Source organism: Oryzias latipes, chromosome 4 (genome assembly GCF_053564925.1).
Source record: "Oryzias latipes strain Hd-rR chromosome 4, Olatipes_Hd-rR_3.1".
NCBI lineage: Eukaryota > Metazoa > Chordata > Actinopteri > Beloniformes > Adrianichthyidae > Oryzias > Oryzias latipes.
In genome coordinates, this window is record NC_136240.1 from 35,537,428 (window position 1) to 35,565,359 (window position 27,932).

At 43.7% G+C, this 27,932-nt stretch overlaps 1 protein-coding gene across 2 annotated transcripts in view; it reads right to left on the bottom strand.

Moving 5' to 3' along the window:
- Positions 1-10,807: 10,807 nt before the first annotated feature.
- The window catches only part of LOC144991972 (uncharacterized), a 60,128-nt gene continuing 43,003 nt past the window's right edge, over positions 10,808-27,932 (bottom strand). Inside the window, exons 2-3 of one of the 2 annotated variants that reach the window (XR_013655673.1) lie at positions 18,569-18,723; positions 10,808-18,492 (exon numbers count right to left, since the gene is read on the bottom strand). Coding sequence is in view for 1 of the 2 variants with exons in the window: in XM_078946404.1 (XP_078802530.1) it covers positions 18,217-18,492 (276 nt within the window). In the remaining variant the exon portion in view is untranslated. The remainder of the gene's footprint in view (positions 18,493-18,568; positions 18,724-27,932) is intronic. The other variant, XM_078946404.1, reaches the window with a different exon arrangement.

Consider the following 27,932-nt stretch of genomic DNA (forward strand, 5'->3'; position numbering starts at 1 on the left):
TACCACTCGGCTGGGAAGCCATCTAGACCTGGAGTCTTCTGTGGTTTAAGCCTGGATATTGCAGCCTTCACCTCGTTTTCCGTTATTTCTGCCACCAAGGTTTTATTTTGTTCCTGTGTGACCTTAGGTAAATCTAGGGATTCAAGAAAAGTTCCTATTTCATTTATGTTATCTAGTTTTGGCTGTGTGTATAAATTTTTGTAATATTCTTCAAAACAATTTTGGATATCTTCTGGTTTATATTGTATTTCCTCTGTTCGGGAGTGTCTTATTTTAGTGATTGTCTTATCTTTTTGTTGTTTTCTCAATTTGTATGCTAATAGTTTCATTGCTTTACTTCCTGCTTCGTAATATCCCTGTTTTAGAAAAAACAATTTCTTTTTAACTTCTTGTGAGTATATCTCATCTATCTCATTTTGTAGTTTTTTTTATCTTTGTTCCGTTATCGTGTTTCACTCCAATTTTATGTTGTTTTTGCAAATCTTTAAGTTGACATGTTAATTGATTAAGCTTCTCTTGTTTACGCTCCTTTAACGATGAGGAGAGCGAAATTATTTTTCCTCTTAGTACCGCTTTATACGCATCCCACACTGTAGTTGGGGAAACGTCCCCATCATCATTATCTTCAAAATACATTTCTATCTCTTTACCCAATTCTTCTTTTATTTTTGCATTATTTAGTTCACTTAGGTTCAATTTCCACGTTGTAGATTTGGGCTCGTCATTGATATTTATTAGCATTTTTACTGGTGCGTGGTCAGATATATCTATTGTTCCTATGTCGCATGACTGGATTCGGTGTCGATCTTTTCCGAACATAAAGAAAATAGTCTATTCTGGAGTAAGTTGATTGTGGTGCTGAGTAATAAGTGTAGTCCCGGCTAGTTGAGTTCAGTTCCCTCCAAACATCTATTATACCAATTTCTTTGATGACTGAGTTTACTTTGTTTACTAAAGGTTTTATGTGGCATAAACTAGAACCAGATGAGTCCATCTTTGTTAATCTTATGTTCATATCTCCTCCACTTATAAGTATCCCGCGAGATTCTGTGGACATAATATTGAATACTTTTTTATAAAATTGCCAATCACTTCCATCCATCCATCCATCCATCCATCCATCCATCCATCCATTCATCTTCCTCCGCTTATCCGGGACCGGGTCGCGGGGGCAGCAGACTGAGCAGAGATGCCCAGACTTCCCTCACCCCAGCCACTTCCTCCAGCTCCTCTGGGGGGACCCCGAGGCGTTGCCAGGCCAGCCGAGAGATGTAGTCTCTCCAGCGTGTCCTGGGTCTTCCCCGGGGCCTCCGCCCAGTGGGACATGCCCGGAACACCTCTCCAGGGAGGCGTCCAGGGGGCATCCGGACTAGATGCCCGAGCCACCCCAGCTGGCTCCTTTCGATGTGGAGGAGAAGCGGTTCTACTCCGAGCTCCCCGCGGGTGGCCGAGCTTCTCACCCCATCTCTAAGGGAGCGCCCAGCCACCCTACGGAGGAACCTCATTTCAGCCGCTTGTATTCGGGACCTCGTTCTTTCGGTCATGACCCATAGCTCATGACCATAGGTGAGTACTGGAACGTAGATCGACCGGTAAATTGAGAGCTTTGCTTTTCGGCTCAGCTCTCTCTTCACCACGACGGACCGATACAGCGACCGCATAACTACGGACGCCGCTCCGATCCGCCTGTCAATCTCACGCTCCGATCTTCCCTCACTCGTGAACAAGACCCCGAGGTATTTAAACTCCTCCACCTGGGGCAAGGACACTCCACCCACCGAGAGATGGCAAGCTACCTTTCTCCGGCCAATCACTTCCTGGGAGGGCATATATACTAAGTAATGTTACCAAACACCCTTCAATCCTTCCTATGATCATTACATATCGACCCTCTTTATTTTTGGTTTCTGAAATGTGTTCATATTGGACCTGATTTGATATTAGAATAGCTGATCCTCTTCTGTGTCCTGACTTATAGGATGTGTAAAAAATGTGTTTAAAGCCCGTTCCCTCAGTTTTTCATGTTCAGCCTCTGTTAGGTGGGTTTCCTGTAGGAAAACCACTTGTCCCCATTACCTTTTTAGCTTTGAAAATATTTTACCTCTCTTAATAGGATTCAGCATACCATTTACATTATAAGAAATTATTCTTATAGTTTTATCCACCATCATTTTTGTGATGTGTCTGGATTTTAGTGGATGAGGGAAAGACAGCTTTCAGGCTGCTCTGAACTGCAGCCAACAAACGATAAACAAGATAACTAGTAACAAAAATGCTCTTATTCAAGTAACCCGTATACAGCTCAAAGTTCAGCCCTCCGACTAATCGTTACCTTCATTTCGGCTTTTTATAATAATGAAAATAAACATTCAAATAAAAATCATTACTCAGAAGTAAACCAAAGAGTTTCTGTCTCACTTTTAGTAAAAAGAATTCAAGAAAGGATGCATTTGCCCAGAGAGAAAAATTAAATAAAAATAAAAACAAAAATTAGTATGTATTTACCCATCATGGCCAAATCTGCAGCATATGTGCACTCATCTGGGCTGCTGTTGTCACTGCTTTTTAGTCTTTATTCATGTCTTCCTGCGGCGGGCCCCATCTGAACTTTTCAAGCTTGTCATTGTATGATGATCCTCCTTGTCGCCGTCTCTGTCCTCGTCCTCCGCTGACAGTCCAGGTCAGCCTCCTGATCTGCTCTAACAGCGTCTCTGCTGGTTTCAGCACGGTCACCGGTAATCCTTTTTCTGCCATCTCTCTCGTCGCTTCTTCAGCTGAGTTGTATACACGAGTTCCGTCCGGGTAGAAAACTCGAAGTTTGGCGGGGAAGGGAGTCTGAAATCGGATCCCTTTTTCTTTCAGAACCTTCTTTGCTTCTGCATATTCTTTTCTTTTGTTAAGCACACTCGGTGCATAGTCGTTGTCAAAATTTACTTGTCCGCCCTTCCAGATGAATCCTTTCTTCTGCCACGCCGTTCGTAGAATCTCCTCTTTTGTTCTGTAACTTTGGAACGTTACTACAATGGATCTCGGCGGCCCCCCTTCTCGTGGTGCTGGACCCAGGGCTCGGTGTGCTCGTTCGATCTGGAGGTTTCTGTCTTCCGCTAATGACAGATTTTGTTTAAGCAGCTCTTTGACAAATTGTATCATTGATGGGGATTTATTTTCGGAGCCCTCCGCCACAGAGTAGATCCTGATGTTGTTTCGTCTAGCCCTTTCTTCCTTGTCAGATTGTTGAGTTTCTAGCTGTGACTGAAGTTTCACCAGCTCTTCCATGACTTCTTCCATTGATTGCAGTCTCTACTCAGCGTTCACAATCCGCTCTTCCGCCTCGTCAAGCCTTATCTTTGCCTTGCTAATCTCTTCCTTAATTTCTCTCAATTGTTGTTTGTTGTCTTGGCGGAAACTTTTTATTTCTGTCAGTATTGTTGTTAGGTGGATTTCTTCATCTGGCTCGTCTTTGTTAGCATTAGCCGGTGATGCGCTGCTAACACCAGCACATGGGCACTCCGGGCTGTTGCTTCCATGAAAATCAGCAGTTTGCGTGGTTTTCTTTGGCTTAAGTTTAGCCTGCTTGTCTCGCGTCCACATCTTGCCCTTTTCCATCTCTTAGAATCACTTTGGATATTGTTTGTCGAGTTTGAAGGGCAATTTAATTCCTAATGTCGGAGGAGAGAAGACTCTAAGCTGCCATCTTTGCGGCTGTGCACTGGAAGCCATGTTATCGAATTTTATCTTGATTTTTCAAAGGTATAAAACGGGGTTTCAATAAAGTTCTTGTTAGGTGTTTTTTTTTTCTTTTAATCAAATAGGAAGTTTAAATACGTATTTTCTGCACTGACCAAAAATCTAAACGCAATATTGATATTGCTCCCATTTTTTATGGTATGAACTCAAAGATGTGAAACATTTTCCACATACACATAATAACCAGTTCTCTGAAATATTGTTCCCGAATCTGTCTAAATCTGTGATAGTGAGCACTTCTCCTTTGCCAAGACAATCCATCCCACCTCACAGGTGTGCCATATCAAGATGCTGATTAGACAGCATGATTATTGCACAGGTGTGCCTTAGACTGGCCACAAGAAAAGGCCACTCTGAAATCTGTCAGTGTGTGAAATCTGTGAAATCTGTCCAGTCTGTATCACACAGCACAATGCCACAAATGTCACAAGTTTTGAGGGAGCATTCAATTGGCATGCTGATAGCAGGAATGTCCACCAGAGCTGTTGCTAGGGAATTGAATGTCCATTTCTCCACCATATGCCATCTCCAAAGGCGTTTCAGAGAATTTGGCAGCACATCCAACCGGCCTCACAACCGCAGACCACGTGTAACCACACCAGCCCAAGATCTCCACATCCAGCATGTCCACCTCCAAGATCATCTGAGACCAGCCACTCGGACAGCTGCTGAAACAATCGGTTTGCATAACCACAGATTTTCTGCACAAACTGTCAGAAACCGTCTCAGGGAAGCTCATCTGCATGCTCGTCGTCCTCCTCGAGGTCTCGACCTCACTCCAGTTCGTCGTCGTAACCGACTTGAGTGGGCAAATGCTCACATGCGATGGCGTCTGGCATGTTGGATAGGTGTTCTCTTCACGGATGAATCCAGGTTTACACTGTTCAGGGGAGATGGCAGACAGCGGTTTTCTGATGTCAATGTTGTGGATCGAGTAGCCCATGGTGGTGGTGGGGTTATGGTACGGGCAGGCATCTGTTATGGGCGAAGAACACAGGTACATTTTATTGATGGCATTTTGAATGCACAGAGATGCCGTGACGAGATCCTGGGGCCCATTGTTGTGCCGTACATCCAACAACATCACCACATGTTGCAGCATGGTAATGCACGGCCCCATGTTGCAAGGATCTGGACACAATTCTTGGAAGCTGAAAACATCCCAGTTCTTGGATGGCCAGCATACTCACCGGACATGTCACCCATTGAGCATGTTTGGGATGCTCTGGATCGGCGTATACGACAGCGTGTTCCAGTTCCTGCCAATATCCAGCAACTTCGCACAGCCATTGAAGAAGAGTGGACCAACATTCCACAGGCCACAATAGACAACCTGATCAACTTTATGCGAAGGAGATGTGTCGCAGTTCATGGGGCAAATGGTGGTCACACCAGATACTGACTGGTTGTCTGAGTCCCCTGACCCCCCCAATAAAACAAAACTGAAGATTTCAGAGTGGCCTTATCTTGTGGCCAGTCTATGGCACACCTGTGCAATAATCATGCTGTCTAATCAGCATCTTGATATGGCACACCTATGAAAAAGGGGGTGAAAAAATGTCGAGAAGAGACCCTCTTGAAGCTGATTTTAAGGTAAGGTTGCAGCTGCGATGAATTGTTTTAGCAGAATGCGGAAATAAATTCCATAAGGAAAATGTATTAGCAAAGTTGAGGAAAGGATCAGTGATTAACCACAGATTAAGTTTTGTCAAACAAACTGTGGGCAGAAAACAACCAGGAACTATTTGGAGGTTGATAACCCCCCACCTTTATCCAACCCTAAATACTGAATTTCAAACAGGAAAACGTTATTTTCTTTTGTTGCTGTCTGTGGATTTGAAGCCACGATCTTCCAGTCTCAGGTCAGACAATCAGGTTGCGAAACCATTTTTTAAGCCTTTTTTGTCATGATCAGATCAAGGTGGACCCAGATGCTGCAACCCGGAAGGAAGAGGCAGGTATGTGAAAAGGTAAGTAACTGGTTTTATTTTGAAGGAGCCAGCGGATACAGTAGGGGAGAGCGGCGTGCAGCTTGACAGCGGCTCGTAGACCAAGGTGAGCATAGAGATCTTACAGCGGCGTGACCGGAGCTCACGGCAGTGGCGTGAATGGAGTCTTTTGACTGCGACGTGGCTGGAGTTCTTGGCGGAGGCGTGGCCGGAATTCATGAGGAGCGTGAGGGATTCAGCTTCTGCTCGCGTCGGATGAGGACTCGGGTGACTCTCGTGGTGAAGGCAGACCTGAAGCAAAGCAACAGAAGGTAAGCGAGGCAACATGACATAGAGGGCCAGACGAGGCATGAGGTGAGTTAAGCACCATCAGGTTTAACGGAGGCAAACGCAGGTGGGATTGATTATTCTCTCGATGACGTAGGGCCCAATGTACCGGGGCGACAGTTTGCGGGACGAGGATGGAATGGGGATGTTCTTGGATGATAGCCACACCTTCTGCCTAACCTGGTACATGGGACCCTCCACCCTGTGCCTGTTGGCTATGCGACAATTGGCATCCTTGGTACGTAGGAGCGCCTCTCAGGTTTGGGTCCAAATGCGCTGGCAGCGAAGGTGCTCCTGGACGGAGGGAACGGCAAGGTCAAGCTCCTGTGAGGGAAACAGAGGGGGAGAGTAGCCCAGCGAGGCTAATGCCCGTGGCCGTGGAGGGGTGAATTTGGCCGGAGGAAAGGGCTTCATTAATATAGGTTTCCATGGCGGTTTTCTCAGGGCCGGAGAGATTGTATAAGTGGCCCTTGGGGAGCGTAGCGCCAGGAAGTAGTTCTATGGCGCAATCATAGGGACGATGTGGTGGTAACGAACCCGCCTTACTTTTACTGAAAACGGCTTTGTATTCGTGGGAACAAGAGGGAACGGATGATAAATCGATGTCCTCGAGCTGAGGAATTATAGCAAGAGGAATGGGTGGAATAGCTGATTGAAGGCAGTTAGCCAGACAAAACCCACTCCAATTGGAAACGCGTTGCTTGGCCCAGTCAAACTGAGGGTTGTGGACCTTAAGCCACGAATAACCCAGAACAATAGGACTGTGAGGGGATGTGGTGACGAAAAACCGAATATACTCGTGATGGTTACCAGAAGTGATGAGTAACACGGGTCTCGTGCGGTGGGTGATGCATGAGAGATGTTGATCCCCCCCAAACCGGCGGCGTTGATAGGATTGTCGAGGGGCTCTAAAGGGAGAGAGAGAGACGGGAAACCAAAGAATGATCAATGAGGCTTTGCTCAGCACCAGAGTCTGAGGGCATGAGAATCAGAACACTTAGACCGGACACATAGCTTGACAGGAACATAACAAAAGTTATTTCGGGTAGAAACAACTGACTTATCCTCCCGTGGCCTGGCTTTTACCGGGGGGGTACGGGGGATTTATTTTGAATGAGCCAACGGATCCAGAAGGGGAGAGCGGCGTGCAGCTTGACAGCGGCTCGTAGACCAAGGTGAGCACGGAGATCTTACAGCGGCGTGACCGGAGCTCACGGCAGTGGCGTGGAGTCTTTTGACTGCGACGTGGCTGGAGTTCTTGGCGGAGGCGTGGCTGGAGTTCTTGGCGGAGGCGTGGCCGGAGTTCTTGAGGAGCGTGAGGGATTCAGCTTCTGCTCGCGTCGGATGAGGACTCGGGTGACTCTCGTGGTAAAGGCAGACCTGAAGCACAGCAACAGAAGGTAAGCGAGGCAACATGACACAGAGGGCCAGACGAGGCATGAGATGAGTTAAGCACCATCAGGTTTAACGGACTGGCGAAGAATGCTTGAGGTGAGTCTCCTTAAGTAGCAGGTGCGTGGATGAGGTGATGAGTCACAGCTGAGAGTCTGGAGCAGAGCTGGGAGGGGGAGGAGTCTGACAGGCCACCATGACAGTACCCCCCCCCAACGACCACCTCCAGGTGGTCCAGGACGCCGATCCGGATGAGCACGGTAAAAATCGGCGATGAGGGAAGGGTCGAGGATGAGAGAACGGGAGACCCATGAGTGCTCCTCAGGTCCGCACCCTTCCCAATCCACCAAGTACTGAAAACCACGGCGGCGAACGTCCAAAATCCTGGAGACCGTGAACACCGGAGTGCTGTCGATGATCCGGGTGGGTGGTGGGGAGACGGAAGGCAGGCACAAAGGGCTGTCCAGAAAGGGCTTAATTTGAGAAACGTTAAACGATGGATGTACCTTAAGGGCCGCAGGCAGACGGAGGCAAACGCAAGTGGGATTGATCATTCTCTCGATGACGTAGGGCCCAATGTACCGGGGCGACAGTTTGCGGGACGAGGATGGAATGGGGATGTTCTTGGATGATAGCCACACCTTCTGCCCAACCTGGTACATGGGACCCTCCACCCTGTGCCTGTTGGCTATGCGACAATTGGCATCCTTGGTACGTAGGAGCGCCTCTCAGGTTTGGGTCCAAATGCGCTGGCAGCGAAGGTGCTCCTGGACGGAGGGAACGGCAAGGTCAAGCTCCTGTGAGGGAAACAGAGGGGGAGAGTAGCCCAGCGAGGCTTCAAAGGGGGAAATCCCCGTGGCCGTGGAGGGGTGAATTTGGCCGGAGGAAAGGGCTTCATGAATATAGGTTTCCATGGCGGTTTTCTCAGGGCCGGAGAGATTGTATAAGTGGCCCTTGGGGAGCGTAGCGCCAGGAAGTAGTTCTATGGCGCAATCATAGGGACGATGTGGTGGTAACGAACCCGCCTTACTTTTACTGAAAACGGCTTTGTATTCGTGGGAACAAGAGGGAACGGATGATAAATCGATGTCCTCGAGCTGAGGAATAATAGCAAGAGGAACGGGTGGAATAGATGATTGAAGGCAGTTAGCCAGACAAAACCCACTCCAATTGGAAACGCGTTGCTTGGCCCAGTCAAACTGAGGGTTGTGGACCTTAAGCCACGAATAACCCAGAACAACAGGACTGTGAGGGGATGTGGTGACGAAAAACCGAATATACTCGTGATGGTTACCAGAAGTGATGAGTAACACGGGTCTCGTGCGGTGGGTGATGCATGAGAGATGTTGACCCCCCCCAAACCGGCGGCGTTGATAGGATTGTCGAGGGGCTCTAAAGGGAGAGAGAGACGGGAAACCAAAGAATGATCAATGAGGCTTTGCTCAGCACCAGAGTCTGAGGGCATGAGAATCAGAACACTTAGACCGGACACATAGCTTGACAGGAACATAACAAAAGTTATTTCGGGTAGAAACAACTGACTTATCCTCCCGTGGCCTGGCTTTTACCGGGGGGGTACGGGGGTTTAAATGAAGTGAACACTGAGAGTCTTGGTGACCTTGACCCCCACAGTAGAAACATTGCCCTTCTACACGACGTTTGCTACGTTCTTCAGCTGAGAGGCAAGAGAGACCAATCTTGTTGGGTTCAAACAACCTGCAACATCATAACAATTCAAAAAGGAAAGAAAGACCAACGGACAAAGGTACCTTTACGAGGAGAGCAGACAGAGATCTACCCAGTAAACAATCTCTCTCCACTCTGGCGCAAATTCTGCTGCCTTCTCTTTTAATAAGTATATTTGGGTTGTCCCTAAGTTACACATGCGCTGAGCTCTAAGGAGGGGAAACAGATAAAAACACAGCTGCAGCGCTATCAGAAAGCATTTATTACAACATGTCCATCCTTCCACAGTCTTCTCAATTCATCTCTGGACCTGCAAAGCCATTTCTCACAGATAAACTAACACAGAGCGTCCTACGATTCATTTTAGACATAGCTAACACAGATTCTCAGGAGAATGCTGAAAAGACGCAAAGTGAAACATTTTCTCCCAAGGGTGTCACCTCCACCTTCCTGTGAAACAGATTTGGACACACACAGACACTTCTGCAAACATGATTAAATCACCTATACATATATAGCAAGGTGATGCATAAAATAAGCAAATATGAGATAACCTATATACATTATTCCAACATAACTCCCCCCTGTTTATCCATATCTGCGCAAACCTAACATCACTATTAGTTAGCCACTTCACAAGATTTCTAACTGTAAGATCACGTTTAAGAGCACAAACACAATTACACTTGGAGGGTGTTTGTTGGAGACACTTACACAGATGGGACGCAGCTGGGTCTCTTCAGGTCTAATAGCTGTGGAGATGAGACAATTGCACAAAGAACGCAGGCAAGGAATACAACAGCATCCACACAAGGTCAAGATTGCAATAAATACAGATATGGACACCAAAGTGGAAGCTACCAATGAGTGGTACTTCCCAAACACATCCAGCCAGGAGTCCCACATGGTGGTATCAACACCGGAATGGTCCTTCATCTTACCATTGAGAGTGCGAAGGCCCTCTTTGGCCTTGGTCAGACTGCTGTCTGCAGCGGTGTTGTTAGGAATGAACGTGCAACACTGTTCACTGAACATGGTGCACACGCCACCCTTTTCAGCCACCAGCATGTCGAGAGTGATCCTGTTCCTGAATGCCATTATAGATGTAACAGAAAGCTGTTCATGCACAGCTTCAAACCCTTCTCGTTTCCAGTTACCTAATTTTTTGGACGTTGTAGTGGATGTAGTTGATCCTGTCCACGCCTTTGACAATTGTACACCACCAACAGAGTGAAGATCCCCAGCCGGCAGCCACCTGATTAATCAATGTACATTCATCTGGTACTCCATAAGGAACCCCTATGGCGTCTATGTAAGTAGGGTCAGTGTCTCTCAGCCACACTTCCCGCTTATGGCGAGGTTTCCATCTGTGAGGATAAATACCAGACATTTCAGCAACCAAAACGTCAACCGTTATAGGATACACAGAAAAAGGTAACAGAATTTAGTTTCAAGAGTTGCAAGTTAAAAATAGTAGCAGTATTCTCTGGGTTTAGTGGATTTCCTTTAGCCATTAGTCGTCTTGAGCAAACATTAGTGGTTGGACTTACAGTCCTCCTCTCAGTCGAAAGGGTTGTTCCATTTTCATACCCAGGGGGGCGCAAGTACTGCCAGGTATGCCACACTATAACAATGGTTATGATCACAACAACAATACATTTCACACAAATTTGAAAACATTGGTTTACCATCTCGACCAACTGTTATTTCTTTTTTCGTCGTCTATATGGGTTGGTGGCTTTACAGGAGGCTTCACTGACTTTCGGGTCTACCCAGACTCTAAACGTCTGAGTCCACCCTATATCAGACTTTAGCTCACCTTCCACCTTTGAGTTTCCAGTCGAGATTACCTTTTTACAATATAAACAATATGTCAGGTGAACACAGGTGGATCTTCCAGCGAATTTGACTGCAGTAGGAGTGGCCAGCAGTGCCTGGTATGGCCCCTCCCACTTGGGTGAATACCAGTGTTATTTCTTGATGCTTCTTATCAGAACCCAATCACCTGGTTCTAAAAGCTGGTTTTCCTGCTGAGGGGCAAAAGGTTTTTCATTAGTCAAGATGTCTCTTTGTTTTACTAAAATGGCCCTCATATAGTCAGCCAGGTTTGCTTCTTTATTAGTCTCCCATTGGTTTTTAAACTGCGGTAACCTGTAAGGTCTTCCAAAAAGGGTCTCGGCCTTATTGCACTGGTAATGTTTATTTTATGCACAGTTTCACTAAATCTAGACACTGAGTCCAGTGTCCACAATACATTCCTTCAGCCTATTGTTAATTGTACCAGTCATTATTTATACTAACCCAGCACTTTGCAGGTGGTACGCACAGTGATTCTTTAAGACAATGTCAAGTCAAGCCAAGTCAACTTTATTTATAAAGCGATTTTAAAACAGCAGGAGCTGACCAAAAGGCTTAACAATGCAGAATAAAACAAAACAACAAACTAAAACAAACGGTATAAAATCAAGAAGTTAAATAAAAATAAATAAGACCAATAAAAACATCAACTCACACCGAGTTAAACCCCAGAGAGAAAAAGTGAGTTTTTAACTTGGATTTAAAATCATTCAACGAACGGGCCTTCCTAATCTGCATAGGGAGTGCATTCTACAAGCTGGGGCCAGCAACGGCAATTGCTCTGTCCCCCCTGAATTTCTGCCGTGTCCTTGGCACATCCAGGAGCAGCTGGTCAGCTGATCTAAGTGAGCGGGAAGGGGAATGCAGCTCAGAGAGGTAGGGTGGAGCCAGACCACTTAAAGACTTAAAAACAAATAAAAGATTTTTTTTTTTTAAACTCTAAAATGGACAGGCAGCCAGAACTGGTGTGATATGCTCTCTCTTCCACGTTCCAGTTAACAAGCGTGCACCAAAGTTCTGCACCAGCTGGAGACGGGACAAGGATGAGTGAGGGGCACCGAAGTAAAGAGAGTTACAGTAATCAATCCGAGTTATAACAAAGGCGTGGATTACTGTCTCAAAGAACTTTCTTGATAAAAACAATTTGACTTTAGCCAGCTGCCTTAACTGAAAGAAGCTGGATCTCACCACCGAACGGATCTGCTTGTCCAAATTTAAAACCAATGTCCATCTTCACTCCTAAGTTTGTCAGAGTAGATTTAACTGAATGAGTGAGAGAGCCCAGAGCTATTGGGTGTGACTCACTGTTGACACTGGGACCGAAGACAATCACCTCTGTGTTTTCGTCATTGAGGTGGAGAAAACTTAAGAGCCATCCAGATTTGTAATTCCTTCAAGCACTTAATTAGAGGGCTGATGGAGTGGGCATCCTGCTTTGTTATTGTATTAATGTGAAACATAGTTCCTATCCTTTTCATAATTCGATTAACAAAATGAGACCCATTGTCACTATAAATAATAATTGTCTTTTTTTTTTTTTTCCCAGGTATACCATACTGAGGAATTATATCTTTGCATAATGCTTTGGCTACTGTTATTGCATCAGGATGTTTTGGTGGGAAGAAATTAAATCCATTTAGAGAATGCATCTATTATGACCAGACAGAATTTTTCCTTTTAATTCTATCAAGTCCATGTGTATAACCTGAAACGGATATTGGGGAGTTGGAAACTTCCCTCGTGTTGGTCTAAGATTTCCCTGAGCATTGTGCTTACATGCTCCTATAAAAAATTTTTTTGAATAAGAATTAAATCCAATATTTGTTTACCTGTCCCATCATTGCCCCCGTTGACCCATGGGTCACCCCATGGGTCATTATAGCTGCCCATTTAAAAATAGTTTTTTTTATAAAGTAGGTTTGTTTTCTGGTCATACATATATACTATTTAGGAGTTTAGCATTATGTTTGTTCCAGAGCTCTTTTTCAGGTTCCAATCTCCATTGTTGCATTTCTTTAAGTACTTCTTTGTCAACCTCCTCATTTTTCTTTGAAGAACCATCTACATAAAGTATTACACCTTTCGTCAGTGGTTGATCTATTAGTTCATTTCTGGTCTGTGCTGTTTTCTCTGCTAATTCTTGGCAATCATGCACACTTCCACCATAAGGAAGTGGCAACATTGTAGCAGGGTCCAACTGGGTGCACCATTCTATCGTGAGATGCGGTTGGAACAGTAATGCGGCCATGCAGGATAAGTGTCCCGCAGGCGACAAAAAAAGTTAAGCTCATCTGTAAAAGTAATGCTAAAACTGCATGCGAAACCTTAAGGGTCAGTGGGTGGAATAGTACTGTTGTTGCACTTACTTCTACTGCCATTGATGCCGCAGTTGGTGTCCTAACGCAATGCGGCAGTACACATGCCACACCATTTAATTTTGAAGAGAAATAAGCTACAGGTTTCATTTTGTCTCCATGTTGTTCAACTAAAACTGAGGTCAATAAATTACCTTTGCAGTCTACCATTTATACAAAAGGTTTACTATAATCAGGTAACTCTAAGGCTGTGCTGGACACCAGAACTTGTTTTATGTTACAAAAGGCCTTGTCTGCTTCCTGTGTCCAGTTTTACAGGGGAATTCATTTTCAAAATTTTGTCATACATCAACTTTTGGAGAGAAACCATTATTTCAGCATAGTTTGGTACCCAGTTCCTGCAGTTATTAATCAGACCTAAAAATGACATCATTTGCTTCTTCGTTAGAGAATTTGGTGCTTGCAGAATTGCAGTTTTCCATTCTTCCATAATTGTGCGTCCTGCTGCGCTTAAATATGACAAAGATATCTTACCTGTTCCCTGCACAGCTGTAATTTATTTTTACTGACTTTGTGGGTTCATCAGCTAAATGTTTTAACAGTGCCACTGAATCCTTCATACAAGTTTTTTTTTTTCTCTGGTGATGCTATCAGAACATCATCCACATAAATTATTTTTTTACTTCCCCTGGAGGTTGGAATTTTTGTCATGCTCGCCATCATTTCGCACTAACCTTGGGGTAGTCTGGTGTAAGTGTACCTTTGGCCGTCATATGTGAACACAAACCAGTACTGGCTGTCCTTGTGGACAGGCACAGGAAAGAATGCATTACTGATGTCTAACACTGTGAAGGCGGCTGCATCCGATCCTAACGAGTTCAGTAATGTATAGGGGTCAGGCACACAGGGTGCTCTTTGAATAACTGCATTGTTTACTGCTTCTAAGTCTCATACCATCCTCCAACCAGTGGAGGGCGTCTGTTTTTTCACTGGAAATATAGGAGTATTACATGGTGAGTCATTGCACTTTATAATTACTCCTGTAGCTATTAAATCTGAAATTACTGGTTTAATACATTCTTGTGCATCTGTTCTTAAAGGGTATTGTCGAACACATGGTGTATATTGTTTTTGGTCTAATCTGAACTGGTAAAGCGCCTTTAATTAACCCTACATCTGTGGGTCCTTTACACCACAGAGTGTCAGGGAGATCCTTTAACAGATCATCCTCCTCCTCAGTTAACACTAATAATCATCTGGCCCAGTCCTTTAGTTTTTCTTCCAAATGCACACCCATTTTAACAAAAGTTGTCCAAAACAAAGCCACTCGAGTCAGTCCAGTTGAGGGACTTCCCTGGATGTGGGGTGATGGTGTTGGAATCCAGTCATCAGCACTTTCCCCCATCCGACCCAAATATCCCCCAGATCCTGCCACTGCTGATTGTGCCCATTCAGCATGAAGACGTACCAAAGGTGATTTAAAATTGAACATGTTTTCCCCCATTTTTGCAGCTACAGCTGCACTGCATACAATTATGTAAGAGTGATTTTAGTTGCACTAACTCTAACTGAGAAATACACACAGTTTCACCATTAGCTGCTTTCACTGAAACTCGCGTGGCTGCAGGCTTTGCTCCTGGAATTTGTTCTTTGATAGCTGTCCTACATGCACCATCGTCATACAAAAAAAATCATCACATTCCCATTTATCCTTAATTTAATTTCTGATTTCACATCTGCATAAGCCAATAAATCGTATAACTTCATCAACACCTCATCATCTCCATCTGACTCATCATTCTGATTTTCAGGGAGTCCTGCATTAAAAAATGCAAAGCTCCCTGTCCCCTGGCCTCGTCATGCTTTTTCCTTCTCTTCCACAGGTCCAACACCCTGAAAAGGGGTAACCATAAGCTCCTCTCTGACATCCTCACTACATCTCAAACCTCTTCTGTTATGTCCCCTCTGGAACTTTCCTTCTTCGGCTGCCTCCACCATGATAAAACACTTCCACTCAAATTTTCCATGTCCTGCACAAACTGATGCACATCTGCTTTGTAAGAAATCACACCTTCTATAGCTTTCTTAACATCTTCCATTGTCCATGTCCTATACACTAAAATAGTCGGAGTTGATCATCTCCTGCCTGAGGGTTTGCAACCTGGATCATTGGAAATGATTCTGTCATTGCTGATGTGTCTTTAAGTTCAGACGGGAGAGGAGAAAGTCCCTCTCCCATCGTTTTTGACCACTGTAATTTCTGCCCTGTCTGTGATCTAGTCAACATTCCTTTTTGAGAGGATTCCCCATCATTAGGTGGGGGATCCTTTACTAACTGGGGGTAAAGAAAGCTGTTTACATCTGCTCCGTGTGGAGCAGGCGCTCCTCCTTCCTGCACGTCCTCGTCCTCCTTCCTGCAGGCTCGTGCACGCGCCTCCTCCCTCTGCTCTCTCCTGTTCTCTGAAGCCCCACTGCCCTTTTTTTTTCCTCCTTTCCGCCTCTCTCAACCAAAATTCCGCAGACTCAAATCCTGCTTTCTGCATTTTCTCCTGATCTTTTCATGTCTTTTCTTTAATCGCATCCTGTAATGCAATTATTCTCCGAGTGTTAAACCTTCCATTAATCCATAGTCTTTTACCCATTTATCCAAATGCTCGATTTTTGTAGGATCCAGACTTTCCACATACTTCCAATCCCTGCTCTGCAAACTTTCTTTTGGACTTTCCTCACTCTGTGCCTTTCTCATTTTTAAAAAAAAAAAAACAAAACAAAAAACACTTGTTTAGCAGTTCAAAAAACACAATCTGCAAATTCAGCGATTTGCTAAACACAACAACAACAAAACACAGCAACAAGAAACAAACAGCAAATATGGCGATTTGCACACAAAATCACATAAACATTCACACACTCTTTTCTTTACTAATTTATAAATGCCGGCTTTTTAATTATCTTTAATTCCTACATCTGAAAGTTATGGTACTGGGATTTTGTATATCATATCTATTCATACATATATGTATTCTTTTCATTATTTTATTTAACACGGAATTTCACGGACTCCGCCGTCCAACCAAATGGTACGGGATTTCCAGGACCCCGCCGTCCTTGCCTGATAGTGTCTAGAATTCTCAGGGCTTTACTTCTTTTTAAACGCGGAATTTCACGGACTCCGCCGTCCAACCAAATAGTACGTAGTCGTCCGTACTTACGGAATTTCACAGGACTCCGTCGTCCTTTCCGTTGTCTTTCTCCTTTGGTATACCGTCAACCTTTTGGACTCCAGCCAACGGGATGGGCACCAGTTCCAACAAAGGGTTGACTCACCTAGGAGTCAGCTGTGGCCACAGTCTCCTGGGGCCCACCACGCTCACTGAAATACTCAGGTATGTTGGTATCCGGCTCGAAAGGACCAAATTAATGTTGGGTTCAAACAACCTGCAACATCATAACAATTCAAAAAGGAAAGAAAGACCAACGGACAAAGGTACCTTTACGAGGAGAGCAGACAGAGATCTACCCAGTAAACAATCTCTCTCCACTCTGGCGCAAATTCTGCTGCCTCCTCTTTTAATAAGTATATTTGGGTTGTCCCTAAGTTACACATGCGCTGAGCTCTAAGGAGGGGAAACAGATAAAAACACAGCTGCAGCGCTATCAGAAAGCATTTATTACAACATGTCCATCCTTCCACAGTCTTCTCAATTCATCTCTGGACCTGCAAAGCCGTTTCTCACAGATAAACTAACACAGAGCGTCCTTCGATTCATTTTAGACACAGCTAACACAGATTCTCAGGAGAATGCTGAAAAGACGCAAAGAGAAACATTTTCTCCCAAGGGTGTCACCTCCACCTTCCTGTGAAACAGATTTGGACACACACAGACACTTCTGTAAACATGATTAAATCACCTATACATATATAGCAAGGTGATGCATAAAATAAGCAAATATGAGATAACCTATATACATTATTCCAACAAATCTGCATCGGTTTATCAGGGTATTTACGTAGAAAACTCGGTGGTGGAGGTTCTAGGGTGGGCGGGGGTGTAGAACTGACCATGGTGGTCTTACGTACAGGATGCGGGCGTTAATGTTGGCGTTCTTTAAGTCTGATGTCAGAGCGCAGCGAGGCGGCCACAAGTTCCTCAAAAGAGGTGGCTTCTGGCTGGGTACATAAATGATCTTTTATGGTTTCATTGAGTGATTGGTAAAAAACACCCCGCAAGGCGGGATCTGTCCAGCCTGCCTCCACCGCCAGGATGCGAAAATCTACAACATGGTCGCTGACTGACCGGTTGCTTTGTTGGAGATTGAGGAGTCGCCTGGTGGCTTCTTCTTGCTTGCGAGGTTGGTCGAACACGAGTCTGAACTCGCAGATGAAGCGTTCGAACGGCAACTGAGTAATGGGGTTGGCGGCGAGGAAGGCTTGAGCCCACTGGAGCACCTTACTCCTCAGGGAATTAACGATCATCGTAATCTTGCTGTGGTCCGTGTGATAATATCTGGGAGCCTGCTGAAGTAATAGTTGACATTGGAGTAAAAAAAAACCCAATATTCTCTACATTACCAAAAAATGGCTCTGGCTGGAGACGGTAGTTTTCTGGGTTAGCGGTGGAAGCGGAAGGTTCCAGGTTGACTGAAGGTGGAGCGGGGTCTGGTGCTGCGGAATCAGAAAATTGTCCAGTTAATTCCAATAAAGTTTGTGACAAACCATCGAGGCGGTGAAAAAGTTCTTGTTGAGCTGAAGCCATTTTGGAAAGGCCGTCGGCTTGGCGTCCCAGCATAATGCCTTGATGATTTACGGCCAAACAGAGTCTTTCCGGGTCAGCTGGGTTGGGGTAAGGGCCAGTCCGTTCTGTCATGATCAGATCAAGGTGGACCCAGATGCTGCAACCCGGAAGGAAGAGGCAGGCATGTGAAAAGGTAAGTAACTGGTTTTATTTTGAAGGAGCCAGCGGATCCAGTAGGGGAGAGCGGCGTGCAGCTTGACAGCGGCTCGTAGACCAAGGTGAGCACGGAGATCTTACAGCGGCGTGACCGGAGCTCACGGCAGTGGCGTGGAGTCTTTTGACTGCGACGTGGCTGGAGTTCTTGGCGGAGGCGTGGCTGGAGTTCTTGGCGGAGGCGTGGCCGGAGTTCTTGAGGAGCGTGAGGGATTCAGCTTCTGCTCGCGTCGGATGAGGACTCGGGTGACTCTCGTGGTAAAGGCAGACCTGAAGCACAGCAACAGAAGGTAAGCGAGGCAACATGACACAGAGGGCCAGACGAGGCATGAGGTGAGTTAAGCACCATCAGGTTTAACGGACTGGCGAAGAATGCTTGAGGTGAGTTTCCTTAAGTAGCAGGTGCGTGGATGAGGTGATGAGTCACAGCTGAGAGTCTGGAGCAGAGCTGGGAGGGGGAGGAGTCTGACTGGCCACCATGACATTTTTTGTCTTTTGGCACTGGGAGAAAAAGGAAACCATTTCTTATTGGACCTCACATATTTTTAATAATATTTAAATGTTCAAATTAATTCAAATTAATTTTTTTCTGAGGCACCTTTCATGAAAAAAGAACAGCTGAAGGTGCTGTACATGAAAACAAACAAGAACGCAAAACAGCAATCCCCACACATAAGAATAAGCCCCTTATAATAAAATACACAAAAAACACAAATAAAAGAGAAATGGCTACAAATTACAACAGATTAGATAGAATTTATTTATCCCACGATGGGGAAATTCTTTTTGTCTGCGGCAGCAAAAAATGAAAATGAAAAATGAAAAGTGACAAAGACAGAACCCAGAAAGCGCCGTCTGCCCTGTCCTCCTGTTGGCCGGGGTGTCAGCATTAATGCGGCCCAAGCACAACTCATCCCAGCAACCCCCCCCCCCGAAACACACACACACACACAAACCCGAAACCCCCGGGGCCAATGCACCCGACGTGGCCATGGAGGACCCGGAACAAGAGACGCCCGAGGACGAGCAGGGCCAAAGGTCTGGGAGCCCAAACACAAACACCCCACCAAGGGTGTAAACAGTCTAAAATGCAGGCTTCTGAAAAAGATGGCGGACGGGACGCCGGCGTAATTCGATGCTTCCAACAAAACAGGAAAATAGACTCCTCAGAATCCACTATTAACAAACGAAGATAAGCACTCAATGAAAGGAGGAGTCGAAACCAGAGGAAAAATGAAGAGACAAGACCAGATGAAGGGAAGAAATGTAGATAAAGCCAAAGAAGACGGAGACGAACGTGCTGGTGCTAACCAGCTAGCTGAAACCATGCGTTGTGGACTGGACTCCATTAGCAAAGAAATCCGTGACCTAAGAGCTGACATGAAACAAGACATGATCTCTTTGAAGGAGCAAGTTACAGAAGATGTCAAGAAGGAAATCACCGAATTGAAACAAGAAATCTACCAACAACTGGCGACAAACAATAAAACCCTTCAAACGCACGGAACCCAAATTGCCGACGCCGAAGAACGCATCGCGCAAATCGAATCCTGGAACATGGATGTGAAAGATGCCCTCTCTAAATCTCTGAAGCAACAAAAAATATTAAAAGAGCGGCTCACAGACGTGGAGGGAAGAAGCAGACGTAACAACATACGAATATTTGGAATACCGGAGGACGAGGAAAAAAGCTCAGCGATAGACTATGTTACAAAACTCCTCATGGAGATGCTCTCCCTGCCTCCCGAAACCAGCCTTCAGATACAACGTGCCCACCGAGCGCTCACTCAAAAGCCAAGCCGCGGCGCACCACCGAGGTCCATGATAGTCAATTTTCTCCAATTCACTACCAAAGAATCGGTCCTCAAAGCAGCATGGCAGAAGAAAATCGAGGTGGAGGGGAGACGGCTTATCTTCGATCATGATTACCCAACGGAGGTGGTCCAAAAGCTCAAAAAATACAGCGGAGTCAAAAAAGCGCTTAAAGAAAAGGGGGTCCGTTTCCAGACCCCTTTCACCAAGATGAGAATTCACTGGGACTCTGGAGTGAGAGCTTATGAATCTGCGCGGGAAGCGGCAGAGGAGTTGACAAGAAGAGGATTTACGGTGGAGCTCCCCACACCGGACAACACTGAAGATGACGTCATGCAGGAGCGGCTGCTTCATGGATTTCCATGGCAACGACCCGGCGAGAAAAGCGGACATGGAGCAGCCCAGCGCGCAAAGGAGAAACTCCAGGAATTTGGACGAGCTACGTCTTAAAAGTTACAAATGAATATTAAGTTAAGTCCTTTCCTTTTTTTCTCAACATATATAGCCTTCCTCCTCATATCATAATTTGTGCTGTTGGGAATATTTACCCATATGATGGAAGTTGGACTAGTAGGTTTAGGTGAAAGATTTTTTTCTCACCACTACTGAGGGGCCCTCCTTAAACGCGAGGAACGCCCCCTCTCCCACCAACAGGGGAAGGGAATGGCGTGTGTTCATTCCACTTTTGGAAGCTAAATTTGTTTCAGAAATGTGTTTTTTTTTCTTTTTCTTTTTGGGCTGCAAGTTCTGGCCTTTTGTTCAATGTTCTTGGGCTGTACATCAAGTTTTGGAAGAAACAAAGCAATGGGTTGTAATATAAAAATGGTTACACTTAATGTGAATGGTCTAAATAATCCCATTAAAAGGAAAAAAGTCATCTCAATGTTAAAGAAAGAAAATGCACAGATATTATTTCTACAAGAGACAAAGCTAAATGATCAAGAACACAACAAGTTTAAACAAATGGGATACAGAAACACCTTTTATAGCTCCAATGAATCAAACAAGAAAAGAGGAGTCGCTATTCTTATAACGAACTCCATACAATTTGAATGTAGTAAAGAGATAAAAGACAAAGGTGGAAGATACGTAATGGTTAAAGGGAAATTGCAAAACGAACTAATCACAAGTATAAACATATATGCCCCCCCTGGAAGTAAAAAAACATTTTTACAAATCTTTATTTGACGTAATTGCACATGAGGCAGAAGGCATATTGATATGCGGGGGAGACTTAAATGTAACTCTGAAGAGCCTAGACACTACAAGTGTTCGGAACCAGCATAAACCTTTGGCAGGATTTATCAACACAACTCTAGAGGAAATGGGAGTTATTGATGTCTGGAGAGAAATACATCCATTAGAAAAAGACTATACATACTATTCTGGGTCACACTCGGTTTATTTATAGAATTGACTATTTTTTAATGAACACATGGGATAAATATCGAGTGAAAGCTTGCGAAATTGGTACAACGAATGTCTCTGACCATAGCCCGGTCTTTTTAACAATTAATATAGACAGGAAAAGGATAAATACTTTGTGGAGATTAAACGTAGGAATTTTAAATAAGGAAACTGTGAAGGAACAAATAAAAAACACAATTAAAAGATTCATTGAAGAAAATGACAATGGTGAGGTAAACCCCAATATTCTGTGGGACACGTTAAAAGCAGTCTTGATAGGAAATTTAATTGCCATTACATCGGCACAAAATAAAGAAAAAAAGGATAAATACAACCAGAAAGTGGCAATTTTAAACAACTTAGAAAAACAACACAAGCAAAGTCAATCTCAAACCCTCCTGCAACAAATTAAAACACTAAGGACAGAAATAAATGACATTTTAAGTGAAGAAATTGAAAAGAAAACAAGGTTTGTTAGACAAATGTACCATGATTCCGGCCCAAAGGCAAACAAATTGTTAGCAAGACGATTAAGAAAACAACAATCTAATAATACAGTAACTAGTATCAAAAAACCCGAAACAGACAAATTAACAGATGATCCAGAGGAAATACTAGAAATTTTTAAGAATTTCTACAAAGATTTATATTCAAAGCCCCCACTAGCAAGTGCAGACGATGTAACCAGCTTTCTTAACTCACTGGATTTACCATCAATAGGAGAAATGCAAAACAAAGTATTACAATCAGAAATTAGGGCAGAAGAAATTAGATTAGCTATTGGAAAATTAAAGACCTGCAAGGCACCCGGTAGTGATGGGTTCCCTTCTGAAATATATAAGCTGTTTGAAAGTGACCTGTCACCTGTACTACTCAGATGTCTTAATTGGACTTTAAAGGAAGGAACTATCCCCCCTTCATGGCAGGAAGCAGTGGTTTCTCTTATCCCTAAGGAAGGGAAGGATTCAAAATTATGCAAAAACTTCAGACCAATTTCTGTTTTGAATGTAGACTTTAAAATATATACATCAATATTAAGCAAAAGATTTGAACTTTTTGTATCTGATCTAATAGATGAAGACCAGACGGGTTTCATTAAAGGACGCCAGACACAAGACAATATTAGGAAAAGTCTACATATCATTAACCATGTACAAACGAAGGGAATTAAATCTGCACTTATTAGCCTAGATGCAGAAAAGGCCTTTGACAGTGTTAGCTGGGAATTTTTATACTTGGTCCTTAAAAAATTTGGATTTGAGGAGAATTCTATTAAAATTATTAAAGCATTATACCAAGCCCCAACAGCAAGAATAAAAGTAAATGGAAATCTGTCAAATAGAATTAAATTAGAAAGGGGCACAAGACAAGGCTGTTGTTTAAGCCCAACTCTCTTCGCATTATACATCGAACCATTAGCTCAAGCTCTGCGACAACACAATGCCCTAGAAGGAATAGAGATAAGCAACACAAAGCACATAATTGGCCTTTTTGCAGATGACATCATAATTTTTCTCAAGAACCCAGACAACGAGCTTCCTATACTGATGGACTTTTTGAAAGTATTTGGTCACTATTCCGGATATAAAATTAATATAGATAAAACCCAAATTCTTACACTAAACTACTCCCCATCTAAACAGATTAAAGAAAGTTACAATTTGAAATGGGAAAGTAAGACAATAAAATATCTGGGTGTCATTCTTACTAAAGAGATTGACAAACTATATGAAACAAATTTTGATCCGATTGAACAAAACATGCAAAAAGATCTGCAAAAATAGACTACTTACCCCTTAGATCTCAGCTCCAGAGTAAAAATAATTCAAATGAATATCACCCCACGATTTCTTTACCTATTCCAGGCTTTACCAGTAAGAATACCACAGCATAAGTTTAATTTATGGAATAAAAATATATCTAGATTCATTTGGAATGGAAAAAAACCTAGGATAAGGTTTTCCACCCTTCAGTTATCAAAAGACAGAGGGGGGTTGGCATTACCAAATCTCAAAGAATATTTTTATGCAGCACAGCTGAGACCATTAGTCTGTTGGTGTGTACCAGAATATGAAGCAAGGTGGAAAGAAATAGAGATTAAAAGCTTAAACATACCAATACAAACAATTTTAGGTGACGTTAAACAGACTGACTATAACCAAAGTAATGTTGACTTAATTACATCCTTTACAATAAAACTATGGGAAAAAGTAGTTAAAGAATACAAACTGCAAAAGGAAATAAAAATACTCAGTTGGATTGCTTATGATCCAAAATTTCAACCAAACCGATATGATTCAACATTTAGACACTGGATAGACAATGGCATAACTGCATGGTACTCTATTGCAAAAGACGGAAATCTACTTAGCTTTAGGGAATTAAAAAATAAATTTGGATTGGGAAATCAAGATTTGTTTAGATATCTACAAATTCAGGACTTTTATACAAGGGAAATTAAACCTAACCTAGAACCTAAAAAAAGATACAGTATAACTAAAGTAATATTAGACGCTTATAAAAACAGTAAAACAAGGGTTATTTCATCTTTTTACCGTTCTTTTATTGAAAACAGGAAAAGTTCATCACTTTACATTAAAAGTAAATGGGAATCTGAGCTTAATCAAAAGATTACAGAAGAAGACTGGTTTAAAATGTGTCTCACACAGTGCTCTTCTACCAGCTCTCAAATATGGAAGGAATTTGCATGGAAGAATCTCACACGGTATTTTATAACGCCCCAAATCAAAAGCAGACAACTAAAGAATCTACAGACTTGCTGGAGACAATGTGGGAGTCAAGATGGGAATCATACTCATATTTTCTGGTCATGTCCTAAACTACTATCTTTTTGGAATGATGTAACAACTGTCATAAAAAATGTTATTGGATATCACCTGCCAAACGAGTTTACAACTCTGTATCTGGGTAATATTGAAGACTCTGTACTGAATGAAGATATTTACCTAGTAAGGATATTACTCTTGGCAAGCAAGAAAACGATAACAAAAAAATGGCACAAAGTGGAGCCCCCTGGAAAAGATGACTGGTTGAAGATCATATGGACCATTTACTCAGTGGAAAAATTGACATTTCTACTCAAATTAAAGTTAGACATTTTCAAAAAAAAATGGCAAAAATGGTACAACTATATGGAAAACTAATAAAAAGTTCAGAGGATTTCGTGTAAGTAAAAAAAAAAAAAAATGTAATAACAATAAGAAAAACAGCCCAATTGCAGTTTGTTGTGTCTGTTCTGTTGTTTGTTGTGGTTGCTGACCCGTGTATGTAAATGCTGTCAACTGAAAACGTTCAATAAAAACAAAGTTTAAAAAAAAAAAAAAAACAGTCTAAAATGCAGAAGTAATAAATATAACAGTTAAAGTATAAAAACAGCTAAAATAGGAACATAGAAATTAAAATAAGTTAATGTATAAAAAAGTCCAAAACACCTAAATTAGAAGAAGTTAGGACGCAAAAGAGTACAACTTAACTAAAAAGCGTTAAAAAAATAAATAAGTGAAAAAATATCATATAAAATATAAGAGTAAAATACGAGATCAACTTAAAATATGAATTTCAAAAATGTGTCTTTATTTTCTTTTTAAAAACTGGACAGTGGATGAGGCCCTCACATCCTCAGGCAGGCTGTTCCACAGACGAGGCCTGTGGTTTCCAAACGAGGCCTCGCCGTGGATTTAGCTCTGACCTTACGGACCCTCAGCAGGCCCACGCCTGAGCACCTCAGGGCTCTGGGAGGGTCAGAGCTAAGAGCAAGTCTGATGTAAAACAAGGACCATGGTCACTCCTATATGTTGAAGAAGAACTGACGGTTCCTCCTGTTGCGCCTTGGTCTGTTATTCGAGAGAAGATGGAGCTCAACAAAATGAATGACACTCTCCACCATCAACCCACGGAAAGCTGCTGGTCCAGACAATATCCCAGGCCGTGTGCTGAAGGACTGCGCAGAAGAGCTAAAGGATGTCTTCACAGACATATTTAACATCTCCTTGGAGCAAGCCATCGTCCCATCATGCTTCAAGGCTACAACCATCATACCTGTGCCGAAGAAACCATCACCATCCTGCTTCAATGACTACCGCCCCATAGCACTAACGCCCATCATCATGAAGTGCTTTGAACGGCTAGTCATGTCACACATCAAGTCCACCCTTCCCCCCACCCTGGACCCCTTTCAGTTTGCATACCGACCCAAACGATCGACAGAGGACGCCATTTGTTCTGCTCTCCATCCAGCTCTCACCCACTTAGACAAAAAGGACGCATATGTGAGAATGCTGTTCATAGACTTCAGCCTCGCATTTAACACAATAATACCACAGCAACTCATTTGCAAACTGGACAAGCTGGGTGTTAACACCCCCATCTGCAACTGGCTACTGGACTTCCTCAGCCAAAGACCACAAACAGTACGAGCCGGCAACAACACCTCAAATACAATCATTCTAAACACCGGGGCACCCCAAGGCTGTGTGCTTAGTCCGCTGCTCTTCACCCTGCTGACACATGACTGCACAACAACCCACAGCACAAACCACCTTGTGAAATTTGCAGACGACACAACTCTGGTGGGTCTTATCACCGAGGGGGATGAGACCCACTACAGGGAAGAGGTGGATCTGCTGACAAAATGGTGCAGAGATAATAACCTCCTGCTAAATGTCAGCAAGACAAAGGACATTGTTGTCAACTTCCAGAGGGGCCACACTCAACACCTGCCACTGATCATTGATGGTACTGCTGTGGAGAGAGTGAGCACCACAAAATTCCTGGGGGTTCACATCAGTGAGGACCTCTCCTGGACCGCCCACACCACATCATTGGCAAAGAAAGGTCAGCAACGTCTCTACTTCCTGCGGAAACTAAAAAGATCAGGTGCTTCACCAGCCATCATGACCACATTCTACAGAGGAACCATTGAGAGCATCCTCTCCAGCTGCATCACTGTGTGGGGGGGCAGCTGTACACACAGCAACAGGAAAGCCCTGCAGCGCATAGTCAACACAGCCAGGAGAATCATTGGAACACCACTCCTCTCCCTGCAGGACTTATACATCACCCGCCTCACCCGCAAAACACTAACAATAATCAAGGATGCACACCACCCTGCACACAACCTGTTCAGCCTTCTGCCCTCAGGGAGGAGGGACAGGAGCCTCCGCTCCCGGATCACCAGACTCAGCAACAGCTTCACACACCAGGCCATCAGGATGCTAAACACCCTCTCCCCTCTCCACCTACCCACCACCCATCTCCCCCCATGAACAGTGCTCAAATGACCCCCCCCCCCTGCCTTGAGACACTGCCTTAAGTGCACTCGCACTTTTAATAGCAAATTGCTCAACGTTGTAAATTGTATCTTTTTCTTTCTTTCTACTTATTCTATTTTATTTTATACATATACTTTTTTATTTTTCTTCTCCTGAACAGACACGAGAGAGCAAGAAACGGAATTTCGATTCATTGTATGTGATGCACATGTGAAGAATTGACAATAAAGTTGACTTTGACTTTTGACTTTGACTTTAAAATATCAACAATATTTAGTTTCTAATTCAGTAATTTAGGTTATACAGAAAATGAGTTCACCATCAGAGTGCTGGAGCAAAATAATGTTTCTCTTAAGGAACAGACAGAAAGTGGCAGGTCTGTAGCTGCAAGCAGAAAAGCATTAGGAAGGGGTCAAAATGTCCCTGAAAGTTACCAAACTTATACATAAAAGCATTATTTCAGTCGATTCTACACTCCAGTTGGTCCAAAGACGTCTTCAGTCCATTTCTGACTAAACTTCACCTCCAAATACGGCCGTTCTTTTAGGGATTTCGGGGAGAGGCAGGACCTCAAGGGAGCAGAGGACAAACAGGATACAAGGTCAGAAACAAAGGATCCTATGGGGTTTACCCCAAACAGGGCATCTCTGTGTGACTCTCATTCATTTGTGTTTGTGTGAAGGGGAATAAAGGAGCTCGGGGCTTTGCAGGGATTCCTGGCTACTCGGTAAATGCAGACGATTGTCCTCCATCTTAGTTCTGTCTCCATAATTTCATTAACTAATGCTTCATGCACACAAAACCTTTTAGTCTGATAGATATCTAATTTTCTAAAGCCAAACCATGAACAAGCTCCACATTCTTGATGCGGTGCATCATTTATTTATTTTTTAGGGGGTGCACGGAGCAAGAGGTCCTCGTGGTTTTCCAGGACCATCAGGACCAACGGTTTGTGTCCAGCAGTTCAGTGGCTAACCTTTTGCTCAGCTACTGTAGACGAGAGTTTAAAATGACACAGAAGTAAACAGATTAAACAGAACAAGTAGAAAAATAAAGATTGACGCTAAGATAACAAACACTGATGGTTTTCAGGGCGAGATTGGCTCTCCTGGTTTCACGGGTCCACCAGGCCCTCCTGTAAGCTCCATCCCTACATTCAATCCATGTGTAACATTTGACAAAAGTACAATTACGTCAGCA